The 23,296-nt window shown below is 32.9% G+C and overlaps 2 protein-coding genes across 2 annotated transcripts in view; one reads left to right on the forward strand and one right to left on the reverse strand.

The window, feature by feature from the left end:
- Positions 1-15,408, forward strand: part of HELRODRAFT_111311 (hypothetical protein) — a gene marked incomplete at its 3' end in the record, with an annotated part of 30,445 nt that extends 15,037 nt beyond the window's left edge. The window contains exon 5 of the mRNA XM_009018489.1: positions 15,127-15,408. Coding sequence (XP_009016737.1) covers positions 15,127-15,408 — 282 coding nt within the window. The remainder of the gene's footprint in view (positions 1-15,126) is intronic.
- A 2,766-nt stretch (positions 15,409-18,174) lies between these two features.
- HELRODRAFT_171825 (hypothetical protein) lies at positions 18,175-21,587 on the reverse strand (the record flags this gene model as incomplete). The annotated part of the gene is made up of 5 exons (XM_009018490.1): positions 18,175-18,327; positions 18,477-18,622; positions 19,560-19,788; positions 20,580-20,643; positions 21,376-21,587. The coding sequence occupies 5 exons, from the start codon at positions 21,585-21,587 to the stop codon at positions 18,175-18,177; spliced, it is 804 nt and encodes a 267-aa protein (XP_009016738.1).
- Positions 21,588-23,296: the final 1,709 nt, after the last annotated feature.

Consider the following 23,296-nt stretch of genomic DNA (forward strand, 5'->3'; position numbering starts at 1 on the left):
TGACCCACACGATAACAAATCACCCTCCAAATCCCCTCCGGAAGTAAGTTCCTTGTTCGAACGTTAAAAGTGAGCGAAGGACGTCCGTTATATTTATTCTAGTTATGTGGTTCGAATTAACTGCTGAACCTGAAGGTACAAAATATTTAGAAACTATCGAGGCCACCTCACTCTGGGGAGGTGTGGTAGGAATGGTTGCGTGTAGCGTGACCATTTCCGACCATTGTGACCTATGTTCTAATTTTAAACTAATAAAAGAAATAGAAAACTCATAATTTTGTAAATTTTTATTACTTCAATGATATTAATTACATTGATTGTGTTATATACAATCACATACAATGCTAACTGTGTTATGCACATTTCAATAATATAAAAAAATTGTTTTCAATTAAACTTTCCAATAAAAAAATTCTTACACTGCCAAGATTTTAGACTCTTCAATGACATCAAATGTATAAAAGAAGACAGAAATTTTGTTAAAAAGCGTTTCGACAAGCAAACGAATCAAAGTAAGTGAAGAAAGGAAGGAACTTCCACGCGAACGTTTCAGCGATCGAGTGATGTTGGGATTTTTTACCAAATTTGAGCTCGTTGACGTTGAGAAGGAGTCGGTGAAGGTCGAAATGTTTCTAATCAAATTTAGTACAAACTTTCCTAATTTTCTAATCTTTGGTAGTAAATTTTTAAAACAAACGCAAGCTCCACAATGTTCTTTGAAATTTATTGACACAAAAATTAACTGAATTAAAAGATTTGCAAATAATAACACTCCGACAAAAACTTCAATATTATCGTGCCATTTGGTACTCATTATGTGCATGGCATGTTTGTGCAATAAATGATGGGCAGCTAGAATTTTATTTCATTTTTTAAATAATTTATTTTGTCTAAGGGTTGAGGTTTATTTGTATAGCATTTTCAAAAAACTTCTTTTGCCGAAACTTTTTGAAAAAAAAAAGAGTGCGTGAGCCGGGAGTCGAACCCGGATCAATTGCTTGGAAGGCAACTATGCTACCGTTATACCACTCACGCCTTAGTTTATAATAATAATGATTTTATGCTGTCAAAAACGTTAATGTCTTTAAGTTAATAAGTTGCACGCGGTACCATTCGTCGAATGAAAGAGTTGAAATGTACTTGCACAGATCTGCGCTGTGAAAACATGAACTGTATATCGTATATTCAAGCGTCTTCTAATGAGTATGAAGTTTTTGTTGTTAGCATCTTGTTATCGTGTTTGTTTTGTTGCTGGTTTGTTTTTATCACGCTATTTATTTCTTTATTTTATAGTTTTCAAAATTTTTCTGAAGTTGTAAAACTTTATTTGTGCTCAATTTTTGTGATGTATAAAACTTGCCTGCTTGCTCTTAATTATATTACGATTACAACACAAATTAGTATTTATTAGTGTTTTGTAACCTTTGTGTTATTCATACAAACTAGATGGACGTGAATTAATCGAGTATCATGATATAGATATCATTTAAACACTATATAATACGAATATAAGTAATGGAAACATTATACGGTTAACAACTGCAATTTAATAAAAGACAAACGCCAAAAATATTTGTTAATGAGACGTGCAAGTTTGATAGTAAATTGCCAGAGGGAGGCATTGCTGAATTTAAATAAACGATGATTTTTTTCTGATTATATGTATGAACTTATATCCAACGCAGAAAACAATTGTGTATGTTTTATATAAAATTTTGAAATTACGCTATACGTTTGTGTACCGTGTAGCACTAACATCTAACACAAATGTTTGTCAAATGGCGTAAAAACTTACTCAGTGTACGTACAGTACATGTAGGTTACACATAGTAGTACACATATGTGCATTTGTTTATTTCTAATTATATTTACACACATAAATGTATATTTGAGTTGAGATTGTTGTATGTGAACAGATTATTGAGAAACATCAGGGCAGTTTCAGCTTTCATTACGAGCCGGTTAAGTTTCTCTGTTTTTATACTATGGTGATTTTGTCATGGTCGTCCAATTCAACTCGTTTTTATAGAATACTAACTTTTTGACCATTCCTTGTATTGTATATCTATTTTTGACTAAGATAACTTGTTTCGGCAGTCATCTACCGCTTTTCATGATGTCTTATGTTTTGGTTTAATTTTTAACGTTTATTTCGTTCATCTAAGAAACAGCATAATCACTGTACAATTGTCGACTTTTTCCTATTGTCAATTTGTATGTCTTGTACGGTAACGATTGTTTTTGAAGATAACAAATAATATAAGAGAAACAAAAATTGTTTGACGAAGTCTCCAAAATGAAACCGTTACTTTCACCCCGAGCAAGCACGGACGTATGATTTTTTACGTTTCTGAATGACAGAACCTGAACCAGGTTTGCGCTTCTACATTCTGATCAGCCAACGTCAGTAATAAGTGGAAGAAACCAGATCATCATGATCATCATAAGAAACAACATCATCATTATTAACAAGTCACCACTATCATCAATTTTTCGAATAAAATTTAAAATTATTTATTATCTCATTAGTCAGAAAAAAGATTTATAATAAAATTATAATTATTTACTTGTACATAGATCAAATTTTTAATAAATTGACGTCTATTTTTAATGCACTAAAGATGCTTGGAAATTTATAAAAGAATAAAGTTCAATTTGTCTTCCATAGACAGATGAATTGAAAAAAAACAACATGATCGTATTATTGAGCGATGTATCAACGGACTACGGAGCCACACGTTTCAATTTCCAACTGGACAGTTTTAACACGTTGATGCAGGCAGGCTAGCCCATCAATTATCACACGCGCACACACACACACACATAACTTATCTATAATGTATAACTAAACAGCTAAGAATCTCAACCATGTGGTTTGCCGACGACTTATTTTGTTATTTTTCCCTGAATAGGCGAAATTTTAAGGTTTAAATAAAGTACTATTGCAACATTTTTAATTTTATTTTTATAAATTATACTTCTATACAAAAATTCTTAAAACTACATATTCTTTTTTATAATTTACGTTATAAATAAAAAGCTTGGTCATTTTTGCAAAAAAAAAACAGCAGTGAAGGTTTTTAATCGTTTTTTAGGTTTTTAATTTCCAATTTCCGACGTTCAACTGGAACAGAACATAATGTAATGAAAGCAAAAATCACCATTATTATTTATACGGTGTCTAAATTAATTGGGACAAGAACGTTCTCGATGTTGATCTGGAACAGCAACTTGGAAATTTAGTGCCGATATATCGGTCGCTGTAATCGGTCTATTGGTATCGAAAAAGTCTCTGTGTTTTTGAGAGTTACAAATGCATTGTCAATCAATATACACAAAAATGTATGTACAAACATACAAACATTCCGACACATACGCGTGCACCATAATTATTAGCAAATTTTTAAATCATTAAATAATTGGAAAATTAACGGGACATTATCGAGACATAGAGAAACTATTGGAAAATTATCCATAAATCAAGAAATTTTTGGCATTTAACGGAACATTTTGCAATTGTCCAAAAAATACTTTAGAGTTATCTGGATAAGTACTAAAAGCTTAATCCCCGATGTCAATTCCCGATGTCAATGTCTGTCAATATCTTTTCTGTATAATTAACGATGCCAGTTAGTTCGGAGTTTTTCGGTTAATCTATTCGGGAAAGAACATTTATAATATGCACATTGAAACAACAATTATTAGTTTGATATTAATAGCGGAAAAGAAATAAATTTAATAAATCTTCGGCATTTTTCCCTCTCGAGAGATGATGGTGAAACAATAACCAGAGTTCGTTGATTTTGCGCCGCCAAAAATGACTAAACAGACTAATTCTGGAATGACAATCTTTACCACATCCAGCACACAGCTCTTGCAGCTGATTTTGACCCGGTTTCCGCCTGGATCTTTTCAGAGTGTCTTTTCCTGTTCCAGCACTGGCCATAGTTTCAAGCCTGGGTAGACAGATATGGAGGATCAGCTTGTTAATGTCTGACAGTTTGAGGTGTTTTCAAATCGTTAACATTTAGCGAGTATAAAATAATTAAGTTTTAAAAATAATTTTTTTAAATTGCTTTTCCTATTGCACTTGGCGTCGTGTAAATTTCAAAGGTTTCAAAGCATTTAATTTTAATTAATTGTTGGTTATCTTAACTAAACTCATAAATTAAATTTTTTAGGCATATATTTAGATGATGTAAAATAGTTTTTATCCACAAAAATAATCATAAACAACAATTAAATATTTTTTTTAAATATATGCAGTTTTTCAAGCGTCCTTTTTTGATCGACCCACTGCAAATAATGAGCCTTTGAATTATGGCTCAGCAGCAGCTCCTCTAAATGGACGACTTCAACTTAATTAAGACCAGTTTAAATTTATTAGCAGGCGTTGAAAATGTTAACAGTGTTAAAAATTAAAGTAACATAATCGCCAGTTGCTTTTGAAAAAAGCGCGCATCATCCATCAGACATTTGCACTCCTTGCTGATGATACAGCGGGAAGCGTAATAATAAACCTGAATTAACGTCTGAGAAGAAAGAATAATGGACGTTTAATTTGAGTTTATTCTTAGCCACAATCATTATTCTTTCAAGGAAATTTAATTAAACTCTCGATAAAAACCTTAACAACCAAAAAATTTTGAAACCAAAAAACATTATTTCGAAAAAAATTAAATAAAATCAACGTTGACATGTTTGCAAGCAATACGACCAACGCAAGAAACAAATCCAGCCGAAAGTAAAAGTAAAAATATCCAGTACTTTTATTAATTCTATTATTGTTGTAACGTCTTTTGATTCAACAAAATTTACATAAAAATGATTTTGGCGAAGATCGTAAATATGAAGGGAAGCTTTAGCAGCAGATAATGATTGAATATTTTAAGTTTTTTTTCAAAAAGCAAGCACACGCATTAACGTACAAATATATTTATAAAAATTTCAATTGAAATGCATTTTCAACCAAGTAAACCAAAACAGTGAAAAACTGACCTTCTACAGAGCATTCTTCAAAACAAACAGCAACATATTAAATATTTGCATGTGGTTCGTTAATATGTTCATTGATTGAACGCTTTTTTCATAACGTATCTTATATTGATACGACTTTTTCAATACTTCAATACCTCTGCAATGCTTCACTCACATTTTCAGTCTTTTACTCACTGTTTTTATGCTTTAGTCAACTTTTTATTACATCGCTTACATCAAGAATATTCAAACTCACCTCGTCACCACCTTACTCCACTCTTCGTAGCTTCGTTTAATTAACACACCATAGAAATATTTGCAGTGGCGGATGGTTTAAATGTTCCCTACTGCAAGAATGTGTGTCTTCAACTTAACTCCACTAAAAATTTGTACTACATATGTGTTGCTTGGAAAATAATTCAAATGTTTTCATAAATTGAAGATTCATGAATAACTGTTTCTTTTTCTTCAACAATGATTTTTATATTGGGCATAAAACTCATAGAAGTATAAATTGTATCAATTTAAAATTAAATTAATTGTAAAATTATGTTTTTTTTGAAAATTGTAGAAACATTTAAAAAAAATTTCATAGCAATCACGGAACGAAAAATTGGTAAACATTGACAAACAAAAGAACGCAAAGTGTGGAATGTTTGCTGACAATGTTAAATGCAGACAAACATTTTTTAAAAAATCGCTGTGATGAAGACAGCAAAAATTAAAAACAATTTGTTTTGTTAGCTCTCTGGTTGAATTTTTGGCTGTGATGTGGAAGTTGAATGCTTCCAGATGAATGAATTGAAGGAAATGCATCCACATGAATGCGCTCAGATGAATGCATCCAAATGAATGCATCCAGAAGAATACATTAACGCATTGGTGCATTAAAGCGAATGCATGAATTAAGCTGCCATCCTAGCAATCTTTCTCGAATATTTTTTTTTGTTTATGAAATAAATAGTTGATTGACGTTTGTAATATTTTGGAGACATTGCTTTGGTTTGTAATTTCAACCTGGGTTCGCACTTGCAACTATATTTTTATTACTGGAGTTAACTCACAGTGAAGGCGGATTTTTAAATTACAACCTCGTTCTATCGGATGACTTTCAAAAATGGTCTTGTTCAATATGATTGACGTTTCGCAAATAGATTATAAGTGATGAACAATGCGGCCTATGAACCTGAAATGAAATGTCATAAAAAGTGTTGATTTTACTCAAACAAACCATTAAAAATAACGTGTGTAACTAAACAAAAATATCCAAATAAAAAAATTAACTAAAATGAATAAAAGATTCAACTAAAAGAAAGAAAAACCAAATAAAATAGCAATTCTCATAAATTTAAGTTTTTAGAACAGCCCATAATTTTTAATTTTTATCAGAGAGAATTGAAAAAGCTTGAAACGGCATCTGTTGAGCGTAGCATTTGCAACCTAAACAACACTTCAGTTTGAATTCACTAAGGGTACTTACAGTGTTTCAAATTGTGAATTATTTAGGCAGAATGCACAGGTTCAACGACGTTGTTGTCAGCATAGCCTTCGTTTTATTACAATATATCGTCATCATCAAACATTGAAATAGTCACTCTCATATTCACCATGTTCTCAAGTAATCTTTCATCTTCGTCAAAAACTTTTTCGCAATCAGACCAGTCTTCGTTCCGTCGCATTCATAGACAATCCCCTCCCACCGAGCTCGTTACTTCGGACAGCCACATGTCATTGAAGTAAAACTTGTCAATAAAATCTTTTTCATGGTACAATTGACGTCATCATCATTGACACTCCTACGTCATTGTTGTTATTGTTAATGTATGTATATAACTCATAACATCTTTGACATCCTCATAACCATTAAAATTTTCTGCGCCAACGTAGTCACAATCGGCTGCACAGTTATTTTCACTGTTGACAATTTAAATGAAAACGTGACAAACAAAAAGAACTAGCAGCGAAATTTATGGAACGTGACGTCACGCGGCTTATGATGTCATCATTTGGATCCTGTGCAGAGCGGAATTACAGCTGGACGCAAAATTTAGGCTAATGTGAACGTAGTGCTGTGTTGTTTGTATGTTGCATATTTTGTGGCGTGTGTCATCCTTGCATGTGAGTATTGTTTGCGTCCACTTGTTGCAATGTGGCAAACTAAATGATGTCTCTGAAGCCGGCATTCGTTGGCTTAAGGTGGCTCATTGAATAAGCAACAGAAAAGTAAACAAAAGATTGGCATGTGTGGACAAATTACAAGCAGACCAAACATGTTCTGCATTGTTGACAGTTTCAGCTACGTACATAAAACAACAAACAGTCTCGAAACTTAATTGGATTAGCAACGTCACCACAACAACCACCACTTACGACTGCTTGATGAACATCCATGGAGATCCAGGCCGGTTCAACTACTCAATATTTCAAGTTGATTCAAGAAAATTTTGCATTCAACGTCTTTGTATCTTTCTGAAAATATCCTGATGAGAAAGAGTAGTTTTTTTTTATTACGAAGATGGTTCTATCCATGCTTTTAACGTAATTAGAAAAATTTTGATATTTTGGTTGAGTAAATGGATCGAAAAGTAAAACATTTTCAAACGAAGTTTTTTATGCATATGAAGCAACAAAAATTCAGTTAGCCGTTATTTTGAATGCCATAAGAAGCCGGCAAAAATTAAAAAATAATATCAAAATAGAATGCAAAATCAATGCACAGCCGTGTTCATCAAACGAAACTTGTTATCAGAAGTTTAAATTGATTTTATTTTTAAACAATAAATAGATAAATTTATTATATAATAACAATAATAATATATAATACAATTGAATTATATAGTAATTATCATTGCTTACAATTCGTTAGTACTGGTATGAATATTTGCTAAATTTTGAAGAATGCTGCTTGAATGTCAGAAATTGATTTTGTGGTGCTGGTGTCAAAAATCAACTGCTAGATAAAATAAAGGGTATCAAAATTCAAAATCAAACATCAAACTGAAATTACTAGTGCCAGGTGCCTGATGAAGACACAAACACACGGAGATGATGATGCCATCTTCAACTTAATAAATTAACTGTAGTTGAACAAAAAACATAGGATATTTGTATTTTATTTTTGAAAGAGAAATATTTTTCATTGATTTTTTTTAAATATTTCATTTGTGAATCAATTATAATAATTATTATAATGGAGTTTTTTTTGACCGTTATATTTTAATGAAAATATTTTTAAAAACTAATTTCATATTAATTATTCAATTTATGTTTATCTGTGATTTAAAAAAAATTTTTTTGACGAGATTGTTTCAAAACGAAGCAAATTAAAGACGTTCCAACATTCTAGCGTCTTCGAGTTTTATGTTATGAAAAACAATTTTCTAAAAAAAAAATAATTTCTCGCGTGTTCTGTACAAAAAAATTTAATTCATCACCGTTGATTGTTTTTTTTTCTATTCCAATCCTGTCCTGTCTTTGCCGCTAATTGAAGAAATGTGTCTGAAAGCTGTTCTCGTGCGTTACAAATTGGTTATATATATATACACACACACACACGCACACACACACACATACATATATATATATATAATGCATACACACACATACACACACACACACACACACATATATATATATATATATATATATATATATATATATATATAATTTAGAAATAAATAACTGCATGGATTATGTAAACCGTAGCACTATGTTAAGTAAGGTAGAGTGTTTGATAGTTGCAGCAAGTGAACCTATTTGAAAGAACAATTTCATGAATGTCAATCCAACGATCTGTTAAACCCCAAAGACAACATTTTGCATCTGCGCAGGAAATAACAATGGAATGAAGTTTACAAAACGTTTTTCAGACTATTAAATTTTAAACTTTGTTGTCTCCATGTGGAAATTTTATTCCTTTGCAAACACTTTTGTGTAACAGTTAGAAATTATGTAAAAAAAACTCAAGAATACGTATGGATGGCTATGCAAAAACATTTTCAAAAGAATTCGTATGAGTAAAATTTCTGTCAACGAAAATTTGAGTCAAAATGCTTTCAATCTGTTGTGCTTTTCGTTTTTATGTTATTTTGGTTTTTTATGTTTTAAAAAAACTTATACATAAAAAACAAGTAAGTTTAGGTTCTTTCCAAGGCCGGTGCGTCATAAGCTAGCTGACAGGGAATCTGCAGAAGAGTCGATAATGAGGATGTTATGTAAGTAACGTTCAGCCGTATTAAGGTGTCAAAAACTCATTCATCATTCAACACTGTGTAACTTTCAAACATTCATCATTTATTTTTCTTCTTCGCTTCAAAATACTGCTGGATGATGGTGTCCAGAAATGATTTGCACTAACAAGTTGTTATATTAAAATACATTGTACATCAGATAGAAATATTTTGTGGCATCACTCACACGTAGAGTTCTTCATTATTAGCTTGCTACACTTTTGAATAGAAAGTTTTTAGTAGCACAAGTCATTGCCAAAATGTAAATGAAGTAATTTCAATAATTTCTGTCTAAATTCAAATTTATTTAAAAAGATATTTAAACACAATAAATGCTGCTTTTAAATGTTCAAACATTTTTTTGTAAATTCATTCCAAAGCCTTACATTATTATTGGATAAAGAGTATTTTTAAGAAGAATATTTTAATATAACAACTTGTTGGTGCCTAAAGATTAGAGCTATGTTTAACATTATTAATTTTAATGTTCTTTGCGAGTGAATTTTTAGTCTCAGTTTGAAAATATAACAGTATTACGATATGAACAATAGTGTGATGCATGTTTGTAAGTGTTTGTGAGCGTGAGTTTATGTGTATGTATTTATTTGACATTTCTGTTACATTTATAGTTAGAATTTTTTTAGTCAGGATGGCCTATCCACAAGTTTATTTTTTTTATTGGTCATCCTTAAAATGATATAATAAATGTCAAATATGCAATGTTGTTCCAAATAATTTTATTTTACAAACATTTTCAATAAAATTTTTTATAAAATTGAAAAAATGTTTAAATGTTTAGCATCAAAAAAATTAAATAAGGACTAAACGATAGCAATCGGAAGCACGGTAAGCACAGATGTCCAGCGGTAATTTAATTTACCTACATTTTCTATTACAAAATGTCGGTTATGTGATATCTTCTTCATAGTAAACAAATTTTTGTTAAAAACATTCAAGTGCGATCCTTGCATAGTGCAAAACACGTCACGCAATTTATTGCATTTAAATTTGCCTATTTGCTCTTGTCTGCGTGTGAACTAGAACTTATTTTTCTTCTTATTGGGGATCAAGTTCACATTTGTTTCCATTTTTGCATAGCAACTTATTTAGAGGAGGTCATTATAAAAAAATAAACTAAAAATAACTTCATGTGTGAGGCAACAGTTTCAATGCTTCAATAAATACACAATTAATTTTAATACTACAACTTGTGGATTTCTATCAAATAGTCGTCGGTTGCCCACTGGAGGTTGAGAAGTTGTTAATAATTTCAACAGAGCACAAGTCCTCAAGAGCGAGATCCTAAAAATGCGGACAGTGAAGAGTAACAGACAGTGTTGCTTGGCACGGAATTGTTTTGCATGTTTAATTATTCATAAAGAGCGAATTTTTTGAATTAACGACATACGGACAGACTTTTAGTACAAAATGACTTAAGTCTTGAAAAGCGAAAAATTTACAACCAAATGCTTTTTAAATTTACAAAAATGTGCTAACAAGTTATTAATAATTCTTGGTTCGCTTTTCAAACAGTTCCTTTTTGCTTTATTTACCGTGTTCTCGTTACTTTCTTCGTTAATAAGTTGTTCATCATCAATAATGGCATTGCAGGTAAAAAAAATTGAGTCCTTGAAAGCGCAAATGCTGGTTGTGCCAGAGGTTAGATGGTGGGAATAGCATTAGAAAGATTGCTGAAAAATTTCATTGCGGACAATCAAAATGAGGAAGTGGAAGAAGAGGCACCCAGTCAAGAAGTTATATCTACAAGGAAGGCATTTGAATCTAACATATTATTTAATCCGTGAGGGCAATGAAGAAATGTTTAAATTTTCTGAATACATTGAATTGAAAATATTTTAGAAAAGAGACATCAGGAACTATTTGTAGAGCAATTTTTTCAAAGACAACTTCAAACTCAAGTGCTGAATATATGGAGCTTATCTTATATACAAATCTCTGCCAATCATTTGTGTTTGTCGCTTGGAGACTTGCATGCATGTCTTTAGATGCTCACTTCATTGAGATCCTATCTGTACGTACAACATTTGTTATATACAGGCAGACCTCCTTATAACTAACTTTTGTACAACGAAAAACTCTATATAACGATTTGTTATGTCCTTTAAAGTTTAACATATAAAACTGTTTCTATAAAACGAAATGATTTTTTCTACAACGAACAAAATTTAGAAAAGAAAAAAAATATTCGACCGGCAAACCTTCTGTAAATGAAAATGAGCCGGCTTCGAACTCCTTCACTTTTCCAGGACCATTTTACTTCTTGTTCTAGTATTTCAGTAATTTGTGTGTATTCTGCTTCAATTAATTTTAATAGAATTGGAATATCGTTGCATGGAATAAAGAATAAACTTTACTTTCAAAAGTTTGTTGTTTGCGATCATATCATGTATTATAACATTTTGTTGTTTTTTTATAAATATATAGCGTATAAACATATTTTAAGCAATATAGAATTTTTCCAAAACAAATTCTATATAACGAAATTTATATATAACGATTTTAGTCCCTCCTAGAACCATCAAGTTCGTTGTACCAAGGTCTGACAATTTAGGCACACACACACTCACACACACACACACTCACACACAACACACACACACACAAACAAAGACACTTATATACTTTCTATCAGCGTTCAAACGCAACACTCACATAATGGTATTTATTGGTACTTCGAAATTTATTATTGTTTGTTATTGTTTGTTATTTTAACAAAAAGCACGTCTGAACAGCAAAAAATCGTTTAAAATATTTGGCAAAAATTCCAAAAACATTCTTTTTCTAAATTATTTATGTTATTGACAGTCTAGAGAATGAGCAATGGAGCAAATAATGTGTCTCGATCACGTGATCAGCGTTTTGTAGCAGGAAACACGTGACAACAAAAATCTTGTGACGTATTAAGCAGCTCTGCGCCTAAATATGCTCCGTTCTGCAGTGGGACGAAACAAAATTTTTATGTTCATTTGTTTATTTGTTGTTATTGTCGTTGATGACGATGTTGATGTTGTTGATGATGTTGTTGCTGTTGTTGTTGATGTAATGATGCTTTAGTGTGCGCGAAGATTCTCTAATGCTATGGTGTCGATTTGTATGATTGTTGTTGCATGGCAGGTTTGAGTAGATGCAACAACACAACTTGCATCAACACAAGCGACATCAACACAGCTTGCATCACGACAAATATGACAGCACAGACCAGCCGCATGACGCCAGATGTCACGTCACACACTGCCATCATATCAAGCACAACTCTGGAAATATTTATTCTAATATTTTATATACAAACAAAAATCTCTACTCAAAAACTGTTTTTTTTTTACATTATTATTCCTCGATCCACTTAACGTGTTTACACGCCGTTGTGTTGTGCCGTGACATGCTGTTGTATCATGTTACATGATACGTTACACGTTTCTATGTTATCTCATTCAAAAATATAAATCTATAGGTCATTACGAATAATTCATAACGTTTTATTGAAACTAATTACATTTAATATGTCGGTGCGTTCACAAAACTATTGCAAAACACTTCTTTTAGTGGTAGTAATAAAAAATAGGCACACAACCGTATAAATGTTCTTAATGTTCAATTTCATTTTGAAACTTCGAGAAAAATTTTTTTAATAAAGCCGAGCTTGACCCAAGTTTATAAACCTGATATTATTCAAGAGCCGCTGGCAAAGCCTTCCATATTTATATCAAGTCGATCAAGACAAGCAGCGTAACATCTTGAAATGAAACTGCCATCCAGACATCTTGAAACTTGCAGTACAAAGTGACCGAGTCCTGTGAGTGCATTAATTTAATTGCTTCCTAGATCGAGCAATGGTTCTCTGTGAAAGGTCAACCTTTCTTATACAATTTCTTTTAATTACGATAGCTATTCGTTAAGTGCATTTTAAAGTTAATTAATTACTATTTGAAAGATTATGACATAAAAATCTACGTGAAGTTCAACAAAAAATCAGGCTTCATGCAAGTGGATGAGGTATCAGTTAGTTGATTGGAATAAATTAGTTAGTTGGTTTAAGATTGATCTCAATGACTTCATTTACTTATTTTTCTGCATTTATTTATTTCCATTGTTTACGAGCAGTTTGAGTTGTGGGAGATTTGAAAGGAAGATAACAAACACTTCTTCGATCTGGTTTGTTTATGGTTTGAGCGATACACTTCGTTAATTTTATCTCAATAGTTTCATTTTTCACTCAACTTCATAGTGTTCCTAGGACCTTAATGAATTTTTGAAAGTTGGAAAACCATTGGATGAGAGTTTGATAAATTTGTTGATAAATTTCAAGGAACATGGAGAGCATGGATTGAGAAATGCTACACTAATCCTATTTTAATGAAGCTTTTGGATGTAATTGAAATTTTTTGAAAATATTGAAATTTTTTCATATAATGTCACTTGTAACATAGAGATATATTTTTGTTTTATTTTGTTGTTATTTAATGTTTTCTCCAATGATTTTGTTACCCCTTTGTTTCACCACGAAGCGAAGTTACATTTAATTTTGGCACCAATCATTTTCTGGCCACCATTTTTGCCATATGCATGTGTTTCATTTTAAATATTCAACTTTGAAATAAAAATAAAATTATATTGTATCATTTGTATTAAATACACATCTAAGAAGGGCTGTTGTATACAAATCTAGAAATGTTAACGAAAATTATTCAAAACTTTTCAAATCGACACCGACTGCCGCGAAACACCAACCACCAACTACCATCCACCAACAACCGGCAACCAACCACCAACTACCGGCCACCGACCACAACAAATGCCCCTCACACGTTCAACGCCAACTTTTGAATTAAATTTGTTACCATGATCGTAATTTACACACACACACACACACACACAAACACAAACACACACACGCATAACCAAAAAACTAAAATTAAACAAATAAAAATCTTACAGAAAATTAAACCACAGAATGCCACGTTTTTGTTTTGGCTGAGACGTTTTTATAAGACGGCAAAGTTTCAATGTGAAGAGCTATAAAATTTAATCGAATTTAATTATAGAAAAATGCAGGCAAACCTCGCAGCGAACTTCTCGAGCAAAATTTCATCCATCCTTCTTATTCACAATCTTTCGTCGCCAGCTTAGCAGGAAAAAACTTTTGCAAAATAAATTAATCTGGTCTCTCTCGGCGGTTTGGTTGGCGTGAAGTTTTGCGTTTAGTTGCATTACTTTTTGCTATCCTAGGAAGGTTCAAACGTCGTTGAGGTGTTTAAAAAAGTTTCAGTTTTGTGTTCTTCCACGTTCTCCTACGCTGTTAGTCATATGTTCTTTTATAGTGATGGAGAGCTGGTTGTCATTTGCAAATTCAATTTATTGACGGCTGAGAATCCATTCCAGTTTTTGAAAGTTAAATATTTTTGCTTTGTGATTGTAAAAGAGATTAATTTCAAACTTTTAATTTAATACATTTAATAGAATCTTTCTTGATGTCCATGAGGGAGGCCTGTTGTGCCGAAGTTTCAAATATGTGCGTGCAGTGTGCACATATGTATTTATGTCGGCTCTTGACTTTGTCCACGTTTCTTTGTTTGCTTGCTTGTTTGTTTGTGTGTTTACGTGTTTGTTACGAAGACATGTGAGACTGCATGCATGTCTTTTGGGGTAGAGAGCATCATCAAATCATCCGCTCCGTAATTAATTGGTGTTGCTGTCATCTTTTTGAACAGAAGAAAAATAAATAATTTTATTTTATTTTTATAACAAAATGTTTTGCTAAAATGTTTCATAACGAGATATTGTCATTATTTCACATTTTGGTTTTTTTTTAATTTCGCGCAATTTGTTTGCTTAAATCAAATTGATAATTGAATTAACACAACGAACGAACCTACAAATAAACAATGAACGACCCACAAAGGTCATCAAGATGTTGGTGCTGGTGGTCACCTTCTTCGGGGTCTGCTGGCTGCCCCTCCACCTCTTCTTCTTCGTCCTCAATTTCTACCGCGACATGGACGTCGTGTGGACACCGCCCGAGAAGATGGTCTACATCGCCTTCTACTGCTGCGCCCACTGGCTGGCCATGTCCAACAGCTTCGTCAACCCAATCATCTACGGCTTCTTCAACGAAAGTTTTCGCGTTAGTCCATCATTTATTTCTGTTCATATCTTTTCACATTCTTCAAATTTTTCAAATTAATAGAATTTATTACGTGATGTTTATTTTAGTTGAAAAATTATTGAAGCTAATTTAAAAAAAATTTAATTGCGATTTCAAACCATAATGAAGCTACTTAATCCGGAAAATACATTATTATATAATTAAAACGTGTTTGTATCAATTGAAATAAATAAATATATTTATGTTAATTAATTTTTTTTTATAAATTAACAATAAAAATTTGATAAACACAAAAATAACCTACAAATGCATATTTTTTTAACAAAGAATATTTGGATAAATTATGCTAAAAAGAGCCAGCACCAAGATTTCAAAAAACATTTTAAAGATCACACCATATATCTCGATTATTTCTATTTGCTTAAAACTGTCCATGATAAATAGAGCCGGAACGAGCAGGCAGAAACAAATTATCAAACAAACATGAATACGAAAGCAAACCAAACCAACCTTGATGTGATGATGTTAATGTAAAGATGATGATGATAATGATGATGATGTGATGATGATGTGATGCAACTCTATCACACGATCAACTGAATGCGACCACATAAACAAGCTTGAAGTAACGCAGTACTTCTAACAGAAAAACATAACTAAATAGCAATTATGACGAAGAACAAACACGATCAACTGAATGCGACCACATAAACAAGCTTGAAGTAACGCAGTACTTCTAACACAAAAACATAACTAAATAGCAATTATAACGAAGAACAAACACGTAATCTATGTTAATAACGATGTTGGCCAGGATTGCAAATCGCTGGCGACATGGCTCAAACATTTCAAGATGCTTGTGCCGTGCATCAGCCCATTAACATACAACCCAATAAACGTGTGCTCTGCTGGGCTGTTGCTAGAGAAAAATAATAAAATTCTTCTTCTCGTGTCACCATTGTTTAGATTTAATTTTATTTTGAAAATAAATTTGCGTTAGATCATGACAGGAACTGGTCGCTTAGTATTTTAATGATTACCTAAACATAAAACGTGAAAAATCGTCGTTGGCGAGTTAGCTCAGTCGGTAGAAGCGCAAATGTCTCGCGCTGTTGTTACGTAGTGGCATGGTTCCAACACTGTCTCTCCGAAACTCAATGACCATCAACGTGCATGCATAACGTGCATGCTCGTGTTGTGCGGATAGTACAGCCTTTGTGGCTCAATGGGTTAGGGTTAGAATGATAGATGAATGATGAATTGTAGATTTATAAGCCCATACCGCACATATACACAGTTACATAAGCACACATACACTAAACTTTTGTCATCTTGGCTGTACTTTTAATTGAAATTGAAAGAATAAATTTTCTTAGGACAGCAGAATAAATTGAAATGTATGAGGGCCAAGCGGCATTCATTACAACACTTAATGTGCGTAGGTTGTTTAGGCAACCTATGATCATTGTTATAACATTTCCGTTTATGTTTGTATGTATGCATGTTTTTTATTTCCTCTTTCATTTGGAAACTCGCACAAGAGATCATAACTTGCATCTACAAGTACGTGAGTATGTATACAGAGGTGCACAAGCAGGTCGGCAAAAGGTTTAAAAATTTATGTAGGTTTGCATCATGTATGCATGTCTATATGCATCATGTATGCATGTCTATCATGTCTATATTTTATATCCTTTTGAAGTTTGATAAGACCGTAAATTATGGTTAAGTGGTTGTTAATCATTTTTGGGAACCTGCGTACGAACCTAAAATACTGTCGTCGCTTATAGCCTAGTTGTGGTTGCTGCTGTAATTGGAAGTAGACGTTTGCTTCTGACCACCTCGGGTGGTTCGAAGCTCAGAAAAAAGGATTCTTATGTGTCTGTTGAAAACTAGGCTGGTTGGCCTGACAGTGGATATGTCTGTTGTTCCAGGACTGATGTGGGTTTGTGAGGTTGTTTGTTATTTAAAGTAGTTCTTACGTGTCTTTCGTGAACGCTGATGCATAATTGAACCTCATTTTCCGCCTTTGCAATGCCATCCGCTATATTGAATATTAAATTATTTTATTAATTAGTCAAACGTTTTTCGAAATTTTCAAGTTAGCAGAGATTCACAGCCTTATCGTCAGAGTTCGTTGTAATTTTGGTACAATGCTTTTTTATTTTGCAAAAAAAACCAAAATAAAATGAAATAAAAATGATACATAGTTAATGAAACAAAAGATCAATAAAAGAAATTAAATGAAATTAATTTCATGCACAGTAAAACAACCACATTGCTTCTTATTTAGCATGAGTGTTCGCTGTAGATTACCTAAAATTAGCTGTACAGTGTATAAATGGCAAATGTCGATTTAATAACTGAGTTATATATACATGTTATCAGTGAATGATGAAGTATGCCAAACAGTTATTAATAACGACTGATTAAAAATATTTAAAAATCCAATTGGAGTGATTCAAATGTTTCTAGTGCAATTAAACAAACATGGTTTCCAGCTATAATAAATATTATATTAATATTGTAGCTTATATTTTTATTAATAATATTTTCATGAATATGTCGTTTCAATTAGTTTTATAATTGTTTCAAATTAATATATCATAATATAATAACACTATAATATAAAACTTGAATTATGCATAAAAAGTAAGTTGCACGGAATCGACCAACTCTCATATTTTTTATTCGCATCCAACAACGTGTAACAGTAATTACAAAAAAAATTTGAACTTTGGAATATGAAGCTGTTTATCTATTTTACAAACTTGTCGATAATAAAAATAGAGAACAAAAAATAAAAAACTGACCAACGTGTTTGTTACCGATGAAAAGCCTAACTCAATTCAGGATTGTTTTTTTTACAATGCTTCGCGAACAAATGGCCGATCTAATTTCGCATCGCAGGAGTGCCATGTTTTTGTTGCACATCGGCAGTCTTCGTTTCAGCCTTGAGCATACAAATATTTGAGTGGACTGACGCACGCTCGTCGGCTCTTTATAAAAAGAAAACAACCAAACAACTATTTTTTCAATGGCATGTTAGATTTATATCGGTGTGCCTGTTATTTTTATTTTATGTTTTGTAGTAAGTAACAAAGAGTTTTTAGGAATATGCAAATCGACAGCACTTCCTGCCTAACTGCATTTTCCTTTGTGTTGCGAGGATGCAAAAAGTTTATAACTTTTGATGTTTCAGTTTGATATTGCGCTGATGGTTTTGGAGATTGTTGTGCAAACAAATTGAGAGTGGAGTAACATTTCAGGTCATCGTCCGTGTAGTGTGAGGCTGTGGTGGATGTGGAAAGATGTGAATGTTGAATGCAATGTGGTGAATGTGGAAAAAGATAAATGTTGAAAATCTGACAATTCTGAGAAGTACAACGAACTGTTAATTTTTAGTAGTTTTATTAAAATCACAAAACAAAAAATTTAAATAGTTATCTAAAATCAAAAATATTGAAAAAAAAGTAAAAGTTAGCCCATGAATAAGAAAGACAATTCCTCATGCCCCACAGACCACGCCATGTTTGAGTGAGCACCGAGCAGACCCAACAACTTGCCACTGATCATATATATATAGAATATATATTCTGTATATATGCCACTAGTCAATATTTATTTTGTAGACTTACCATTATTTGGTACATGCTATATGGACAAAAAGCAAAAAATGGAATACTTCAGAAGTTTTCCTTTTTCATCAATTACTTTATAAGTACGGTAGAAGTTAATGAGCACCGTTAATCGGATAAGAAAGAGGCATGTTGGAGACAAAAATAAATCCTAGATTACGAAACTTGTGATAAATAATCAGGTTATTCGTTTAAGAGCATTGAACTGAAAGGCTTTTAATGTTCAAGCAACAATCTGCATGCATTCAGCTGGCAATTTCAACAACAATGAGCATGCAAAATGAAATCAGTGAAAACTGAAAGATTCGAACGCTAACAGCGATCGTAATAAAAAGAATATTTAAAACAGTTAAAAATTAAAAACGTTTGCCTAAAGCTGTTTTTATTGGCACTGATGAGTGACTCAAAGAGAAGTGCAAGTGAAATATTTCAATGTTTCACAGCAGCAACGTAACGAAATGTTTTGCAGGATGTGCTGATGTGATGTGATGCAGCAGCTGACATTGAGGAACATTTGAGATCGATCAACATCGATGATCTGTCACGTCCCTCTGCTCGCTTCCAAATAAAAAACGAATAAAAATTTCAGACCGACTTGACTGGGGAAGAAACGTCTGCAATATTGTTGTTGTACGGCGGTGACAAATGTATAAACTCTTAAAAACAAGAATGGTTCATCACGACTGAAGCGTGCTCGAGTCAGGAATGCAATGCGCATCCAGCAGCAACAGCCAACAGCTGGGAGGGTTTTGCTGGAAGGCCCGCTCATCAACCGCCCGTGGAAGTGAAAATGAGAATGATGTCTCAATATCTGACACATCTATTTAGTTTGAAGAGCGTTTTTTTTCAACTTTGCAAATGATCATTACGTATATGAACTTATATCTTAAGAGAGAAACAGAGAGGGAGAGAAAGAAGGAAATGCTACAGCTTTCTTACTTAATTTTTCCCCGGTTCATATGAACAAAAAAATTTATACTTTTCTATCTCAAATTATTTACGGTTTTACGGTTTACAGGCAAATGAATTGTAAGCTCTTACGAAGCAAATATTTCCAGAAATTCTGGATAAAAATTTGTTAACTCAATTTTACTTTTATTAATTATTAACAACAACAACATTGAATGTCATTCAAATAAATTTAAGTTTCAGTTTAAATTCAAATTGTCAAACAAATTGTTTAACTGACCAATAGAACATGGTTACAGCGCTTATGTTTTTTATATGAAGATTGAAAAATCGCTAGAGTGTTTATCTTTGGTGAAGGAAGGATGTATAGCTTTTTCATGATTTGTTGAATGTTGGTTTCCAACTAACAGCGTTGTCATCTCATCGTTCTTTGATAGTTGCCTTCTAACGGAATGTTCATCTTTCTTCAGCAGCAGTTGTAATCTGCAGTGGGAGCGAACGGGATTATTCGGCATTGTAACGGATAATTGCTTATCCGTTAACAATATTTACGATCCGTTTATATGACATACATGTTTATATAAACAACAAATTATTTATAACTTTCTGACTAATTAACAACTTATCCCATTTTTTCCTTCCATTAATGGGAAGTGTTTGAAATTTTTTTGTCAGCACCAACCCCAGTAAAATGGGACACACCTTCGTTTTGATCTCCGGATCATTGACATTAGCGTGTGTGGCGGTTGCATTGCAGCGAGTCGACCTGGCGGTAGGAGTCGTTAAGAGGAGTGGCACGATGTCGCAATGATGTGCCAGTACAAACTGTTTAATGTTATTTCAGAGAGGTTCCAAACGTTCGTAGAAACAGAAAAATACCATAGCGCAGAAATCACCTTGTAAACACGCCAAAAGTTGAATTGGTATTTTTTAATTGTTTTTCAGCAAGATGAAGACACAAATTTCTGTGAAGTTGATTGAAGTCTAATTTGAAAATAATTCCTTTACTTTGTTTTGAAATGTATTATTAGTCATATTTTGTTGAAAACTCTGCAACTGTTGAAACTGTTACACATAAGTAAGCTGTGTGTGTGTGTGTGCGTTGTGTTAGTGTGTGTGTGTATGTGTGTTAGTGTATGTGTGTTAGTGTATGTGTGTTAGTGTATGTGTGTGTGTGTGTGTTCGTGTGTGTTAGTGTGTGTGTGTGTGTTGAGGGTGATACCTCTGAGAATTAATTAAGAAAAAATTATTCTTAATTCGTGGAGACCTTTCAATACACCGTCCTGCATTGTTTATTTCAAATTTTCAAATATGAATTCAAATTAATGTTTGAACACTCTTTACTTTTATAAGCAGTAGACAATGAATTTCATTTTGAACTTGCCTCGTCAGCAGAGTCCGGGTCAAAGCGGAGGTCAGTTTGAAAACAGACAACAAAAAAAGTGATGTATAGAAATATTTTTACATTTTTCAAATTTAAATACTGGAAACGACCAACTTTATAATTTTTTGAAATGTGCATTCACTTCTTTGGAACGCTCGACATTTACAAGTTGTGTGTAATGAACACGTAGATGCGTTGGTTTCACGCGTTTGCATGAGCACGCAGACACGGAGTTGCTTCAAAACGTGACCACAACAAAACTGGAACAGCAGAAGTGGAAGGAGAATGAAGACAGGCAGGCAGGCAGGCAGGCATCTCCTCTGCATGCACCCACCTTCCCCGCAATGCATTACTGCCTGAACATTCTAGCATGAAAGTATTCTTCACTTATCAATTAGATCTCAACGATTGGTGTATTACATGCAAGCTAGCTTCTACATTTGCAAGCTGGATTAAAGATAATCAAATAGTTGTTGGGTGGTTGTTGGGTGGTTATTGCGTTATTTAAAGTTAATTGACAGTCTGGTGGTTCTGCTTTGCTGACCAGATATATTTGGAGGTAGCTTATCTCATGAGAAGTTTTATGAATGACGTTGAAAAGGTGATGGTGGGGATGATTATGAGGAGTGTGAAGGTGATGAGGAAGATTTAAGTTGTTGAGGGAAAAACAATTATATGGTGGGGTTGGTGATGGTGATGGTGGTGGTGTGGTGGTGGTGGTGAAGATAGATGGTCTGGTGATAATGAAGATGATGTCAACAATGAAAATCATAAAAAAATTATGATGATGTGATAGAGGTGACATCCTAATTTGCATGACGTCACAAACTCACCAAGTCATTGATGATGATGACGATGGTAATAATGATGATGATGATGACGATGGTGATGATGACGATGGTGATGATGACGATGGTGATGATGACGATGGTGATGATGACGATGGTGATGACAAAATAAAGGACAGTGATTGAACATTAAAGCGAAAATACTGCAACGATTTTATATTGAGTGGGCAGAGTGGATGTGAGCATTGAAGATAAAGAAGATGATGCTTACAATGATGATGATGATGATGTTGTTGTTAGTGTTGTTGTTGTTGTTGTTGGTGTTGTTGTTGATGTTGTTGTTGATGTTGATGTTGTTGTAGTTGTTGATGTTGTTGATGATGTTATGGTTGTTGATGTTGTTGTTGATATTGTTGGTGATGTTGTTGTTGTTGATGTTGTTGATGTTGTTGTTGACGATGTTGTTTGCGATGTTGTTAGTGATGTTGTTGTTGATGTTGCTGTTGGAGATAAAAATGTCATCATTTTTTATTTGTTGGCAATATTTTTAATGATGGTTACAGCAAGCTTCAAGTCAATTATTTAAAACATTTTCAACCGGATGATTTTGATGAATTTTCACTTTCTTCACTTGGATGCATCTCACTGATCATCATCGTCGTCATCATCATCGTCATCATCATCATCGTCATCATCATCGTCATCATCATCATCGTCATCATCATCGTCATCATCATCATCGTCATCATCATCGTCATCATCATCATCGTCATCATCATCGTCATCATCATCATCGTCATCATCATCGTCATCATCATCAAATGAACGCAAACTTGTGTATATACCATTGACAGTCTTTTTATTTATTAAAAAATATTTTTTTGCAAATTTCAATAGATGCCCTTCAGTAATGTTCATTTTAAATGGGTAACAACAAACTAAACATATTTTGAATTAGTTTTTGTTATGTTTTAATGTTTCGTCAAACATTGATAATTGTGAATAGCTCTATGTTGGTTCATTCGAACGTTTGGTTCTATGTTTGTCTTCATTGAGGTGCGCTGTTGAACAAGGTCGGAATGGCGCTTTACAAACTAAATGGTTGAGTGATTGATTGATTGATTTGAAATGTTCCGATGTTGATGCAGGTCTAATCATCAAAAAATCTTATTGAGAAAAATTGAAAAGACGATCGACAAGCAAATTAATGCCAAAAATTTGAAGGAACAGTTTAAGCTGATACTAAG

This window comes from Helobdella robusta (genome assembly GCF_000326865.2).
Source record: "Helobdella robusta unplaced genomic scaffold HELROscaffold_21, whole genome shotgun sequence".
Taxonomy (NCBI): Eukaryota; Metazoa; Annelida; class Clitellata; order Rhynchobdellida; family Glossiphoniidae; genus Helobdella; species Helobdella robusta.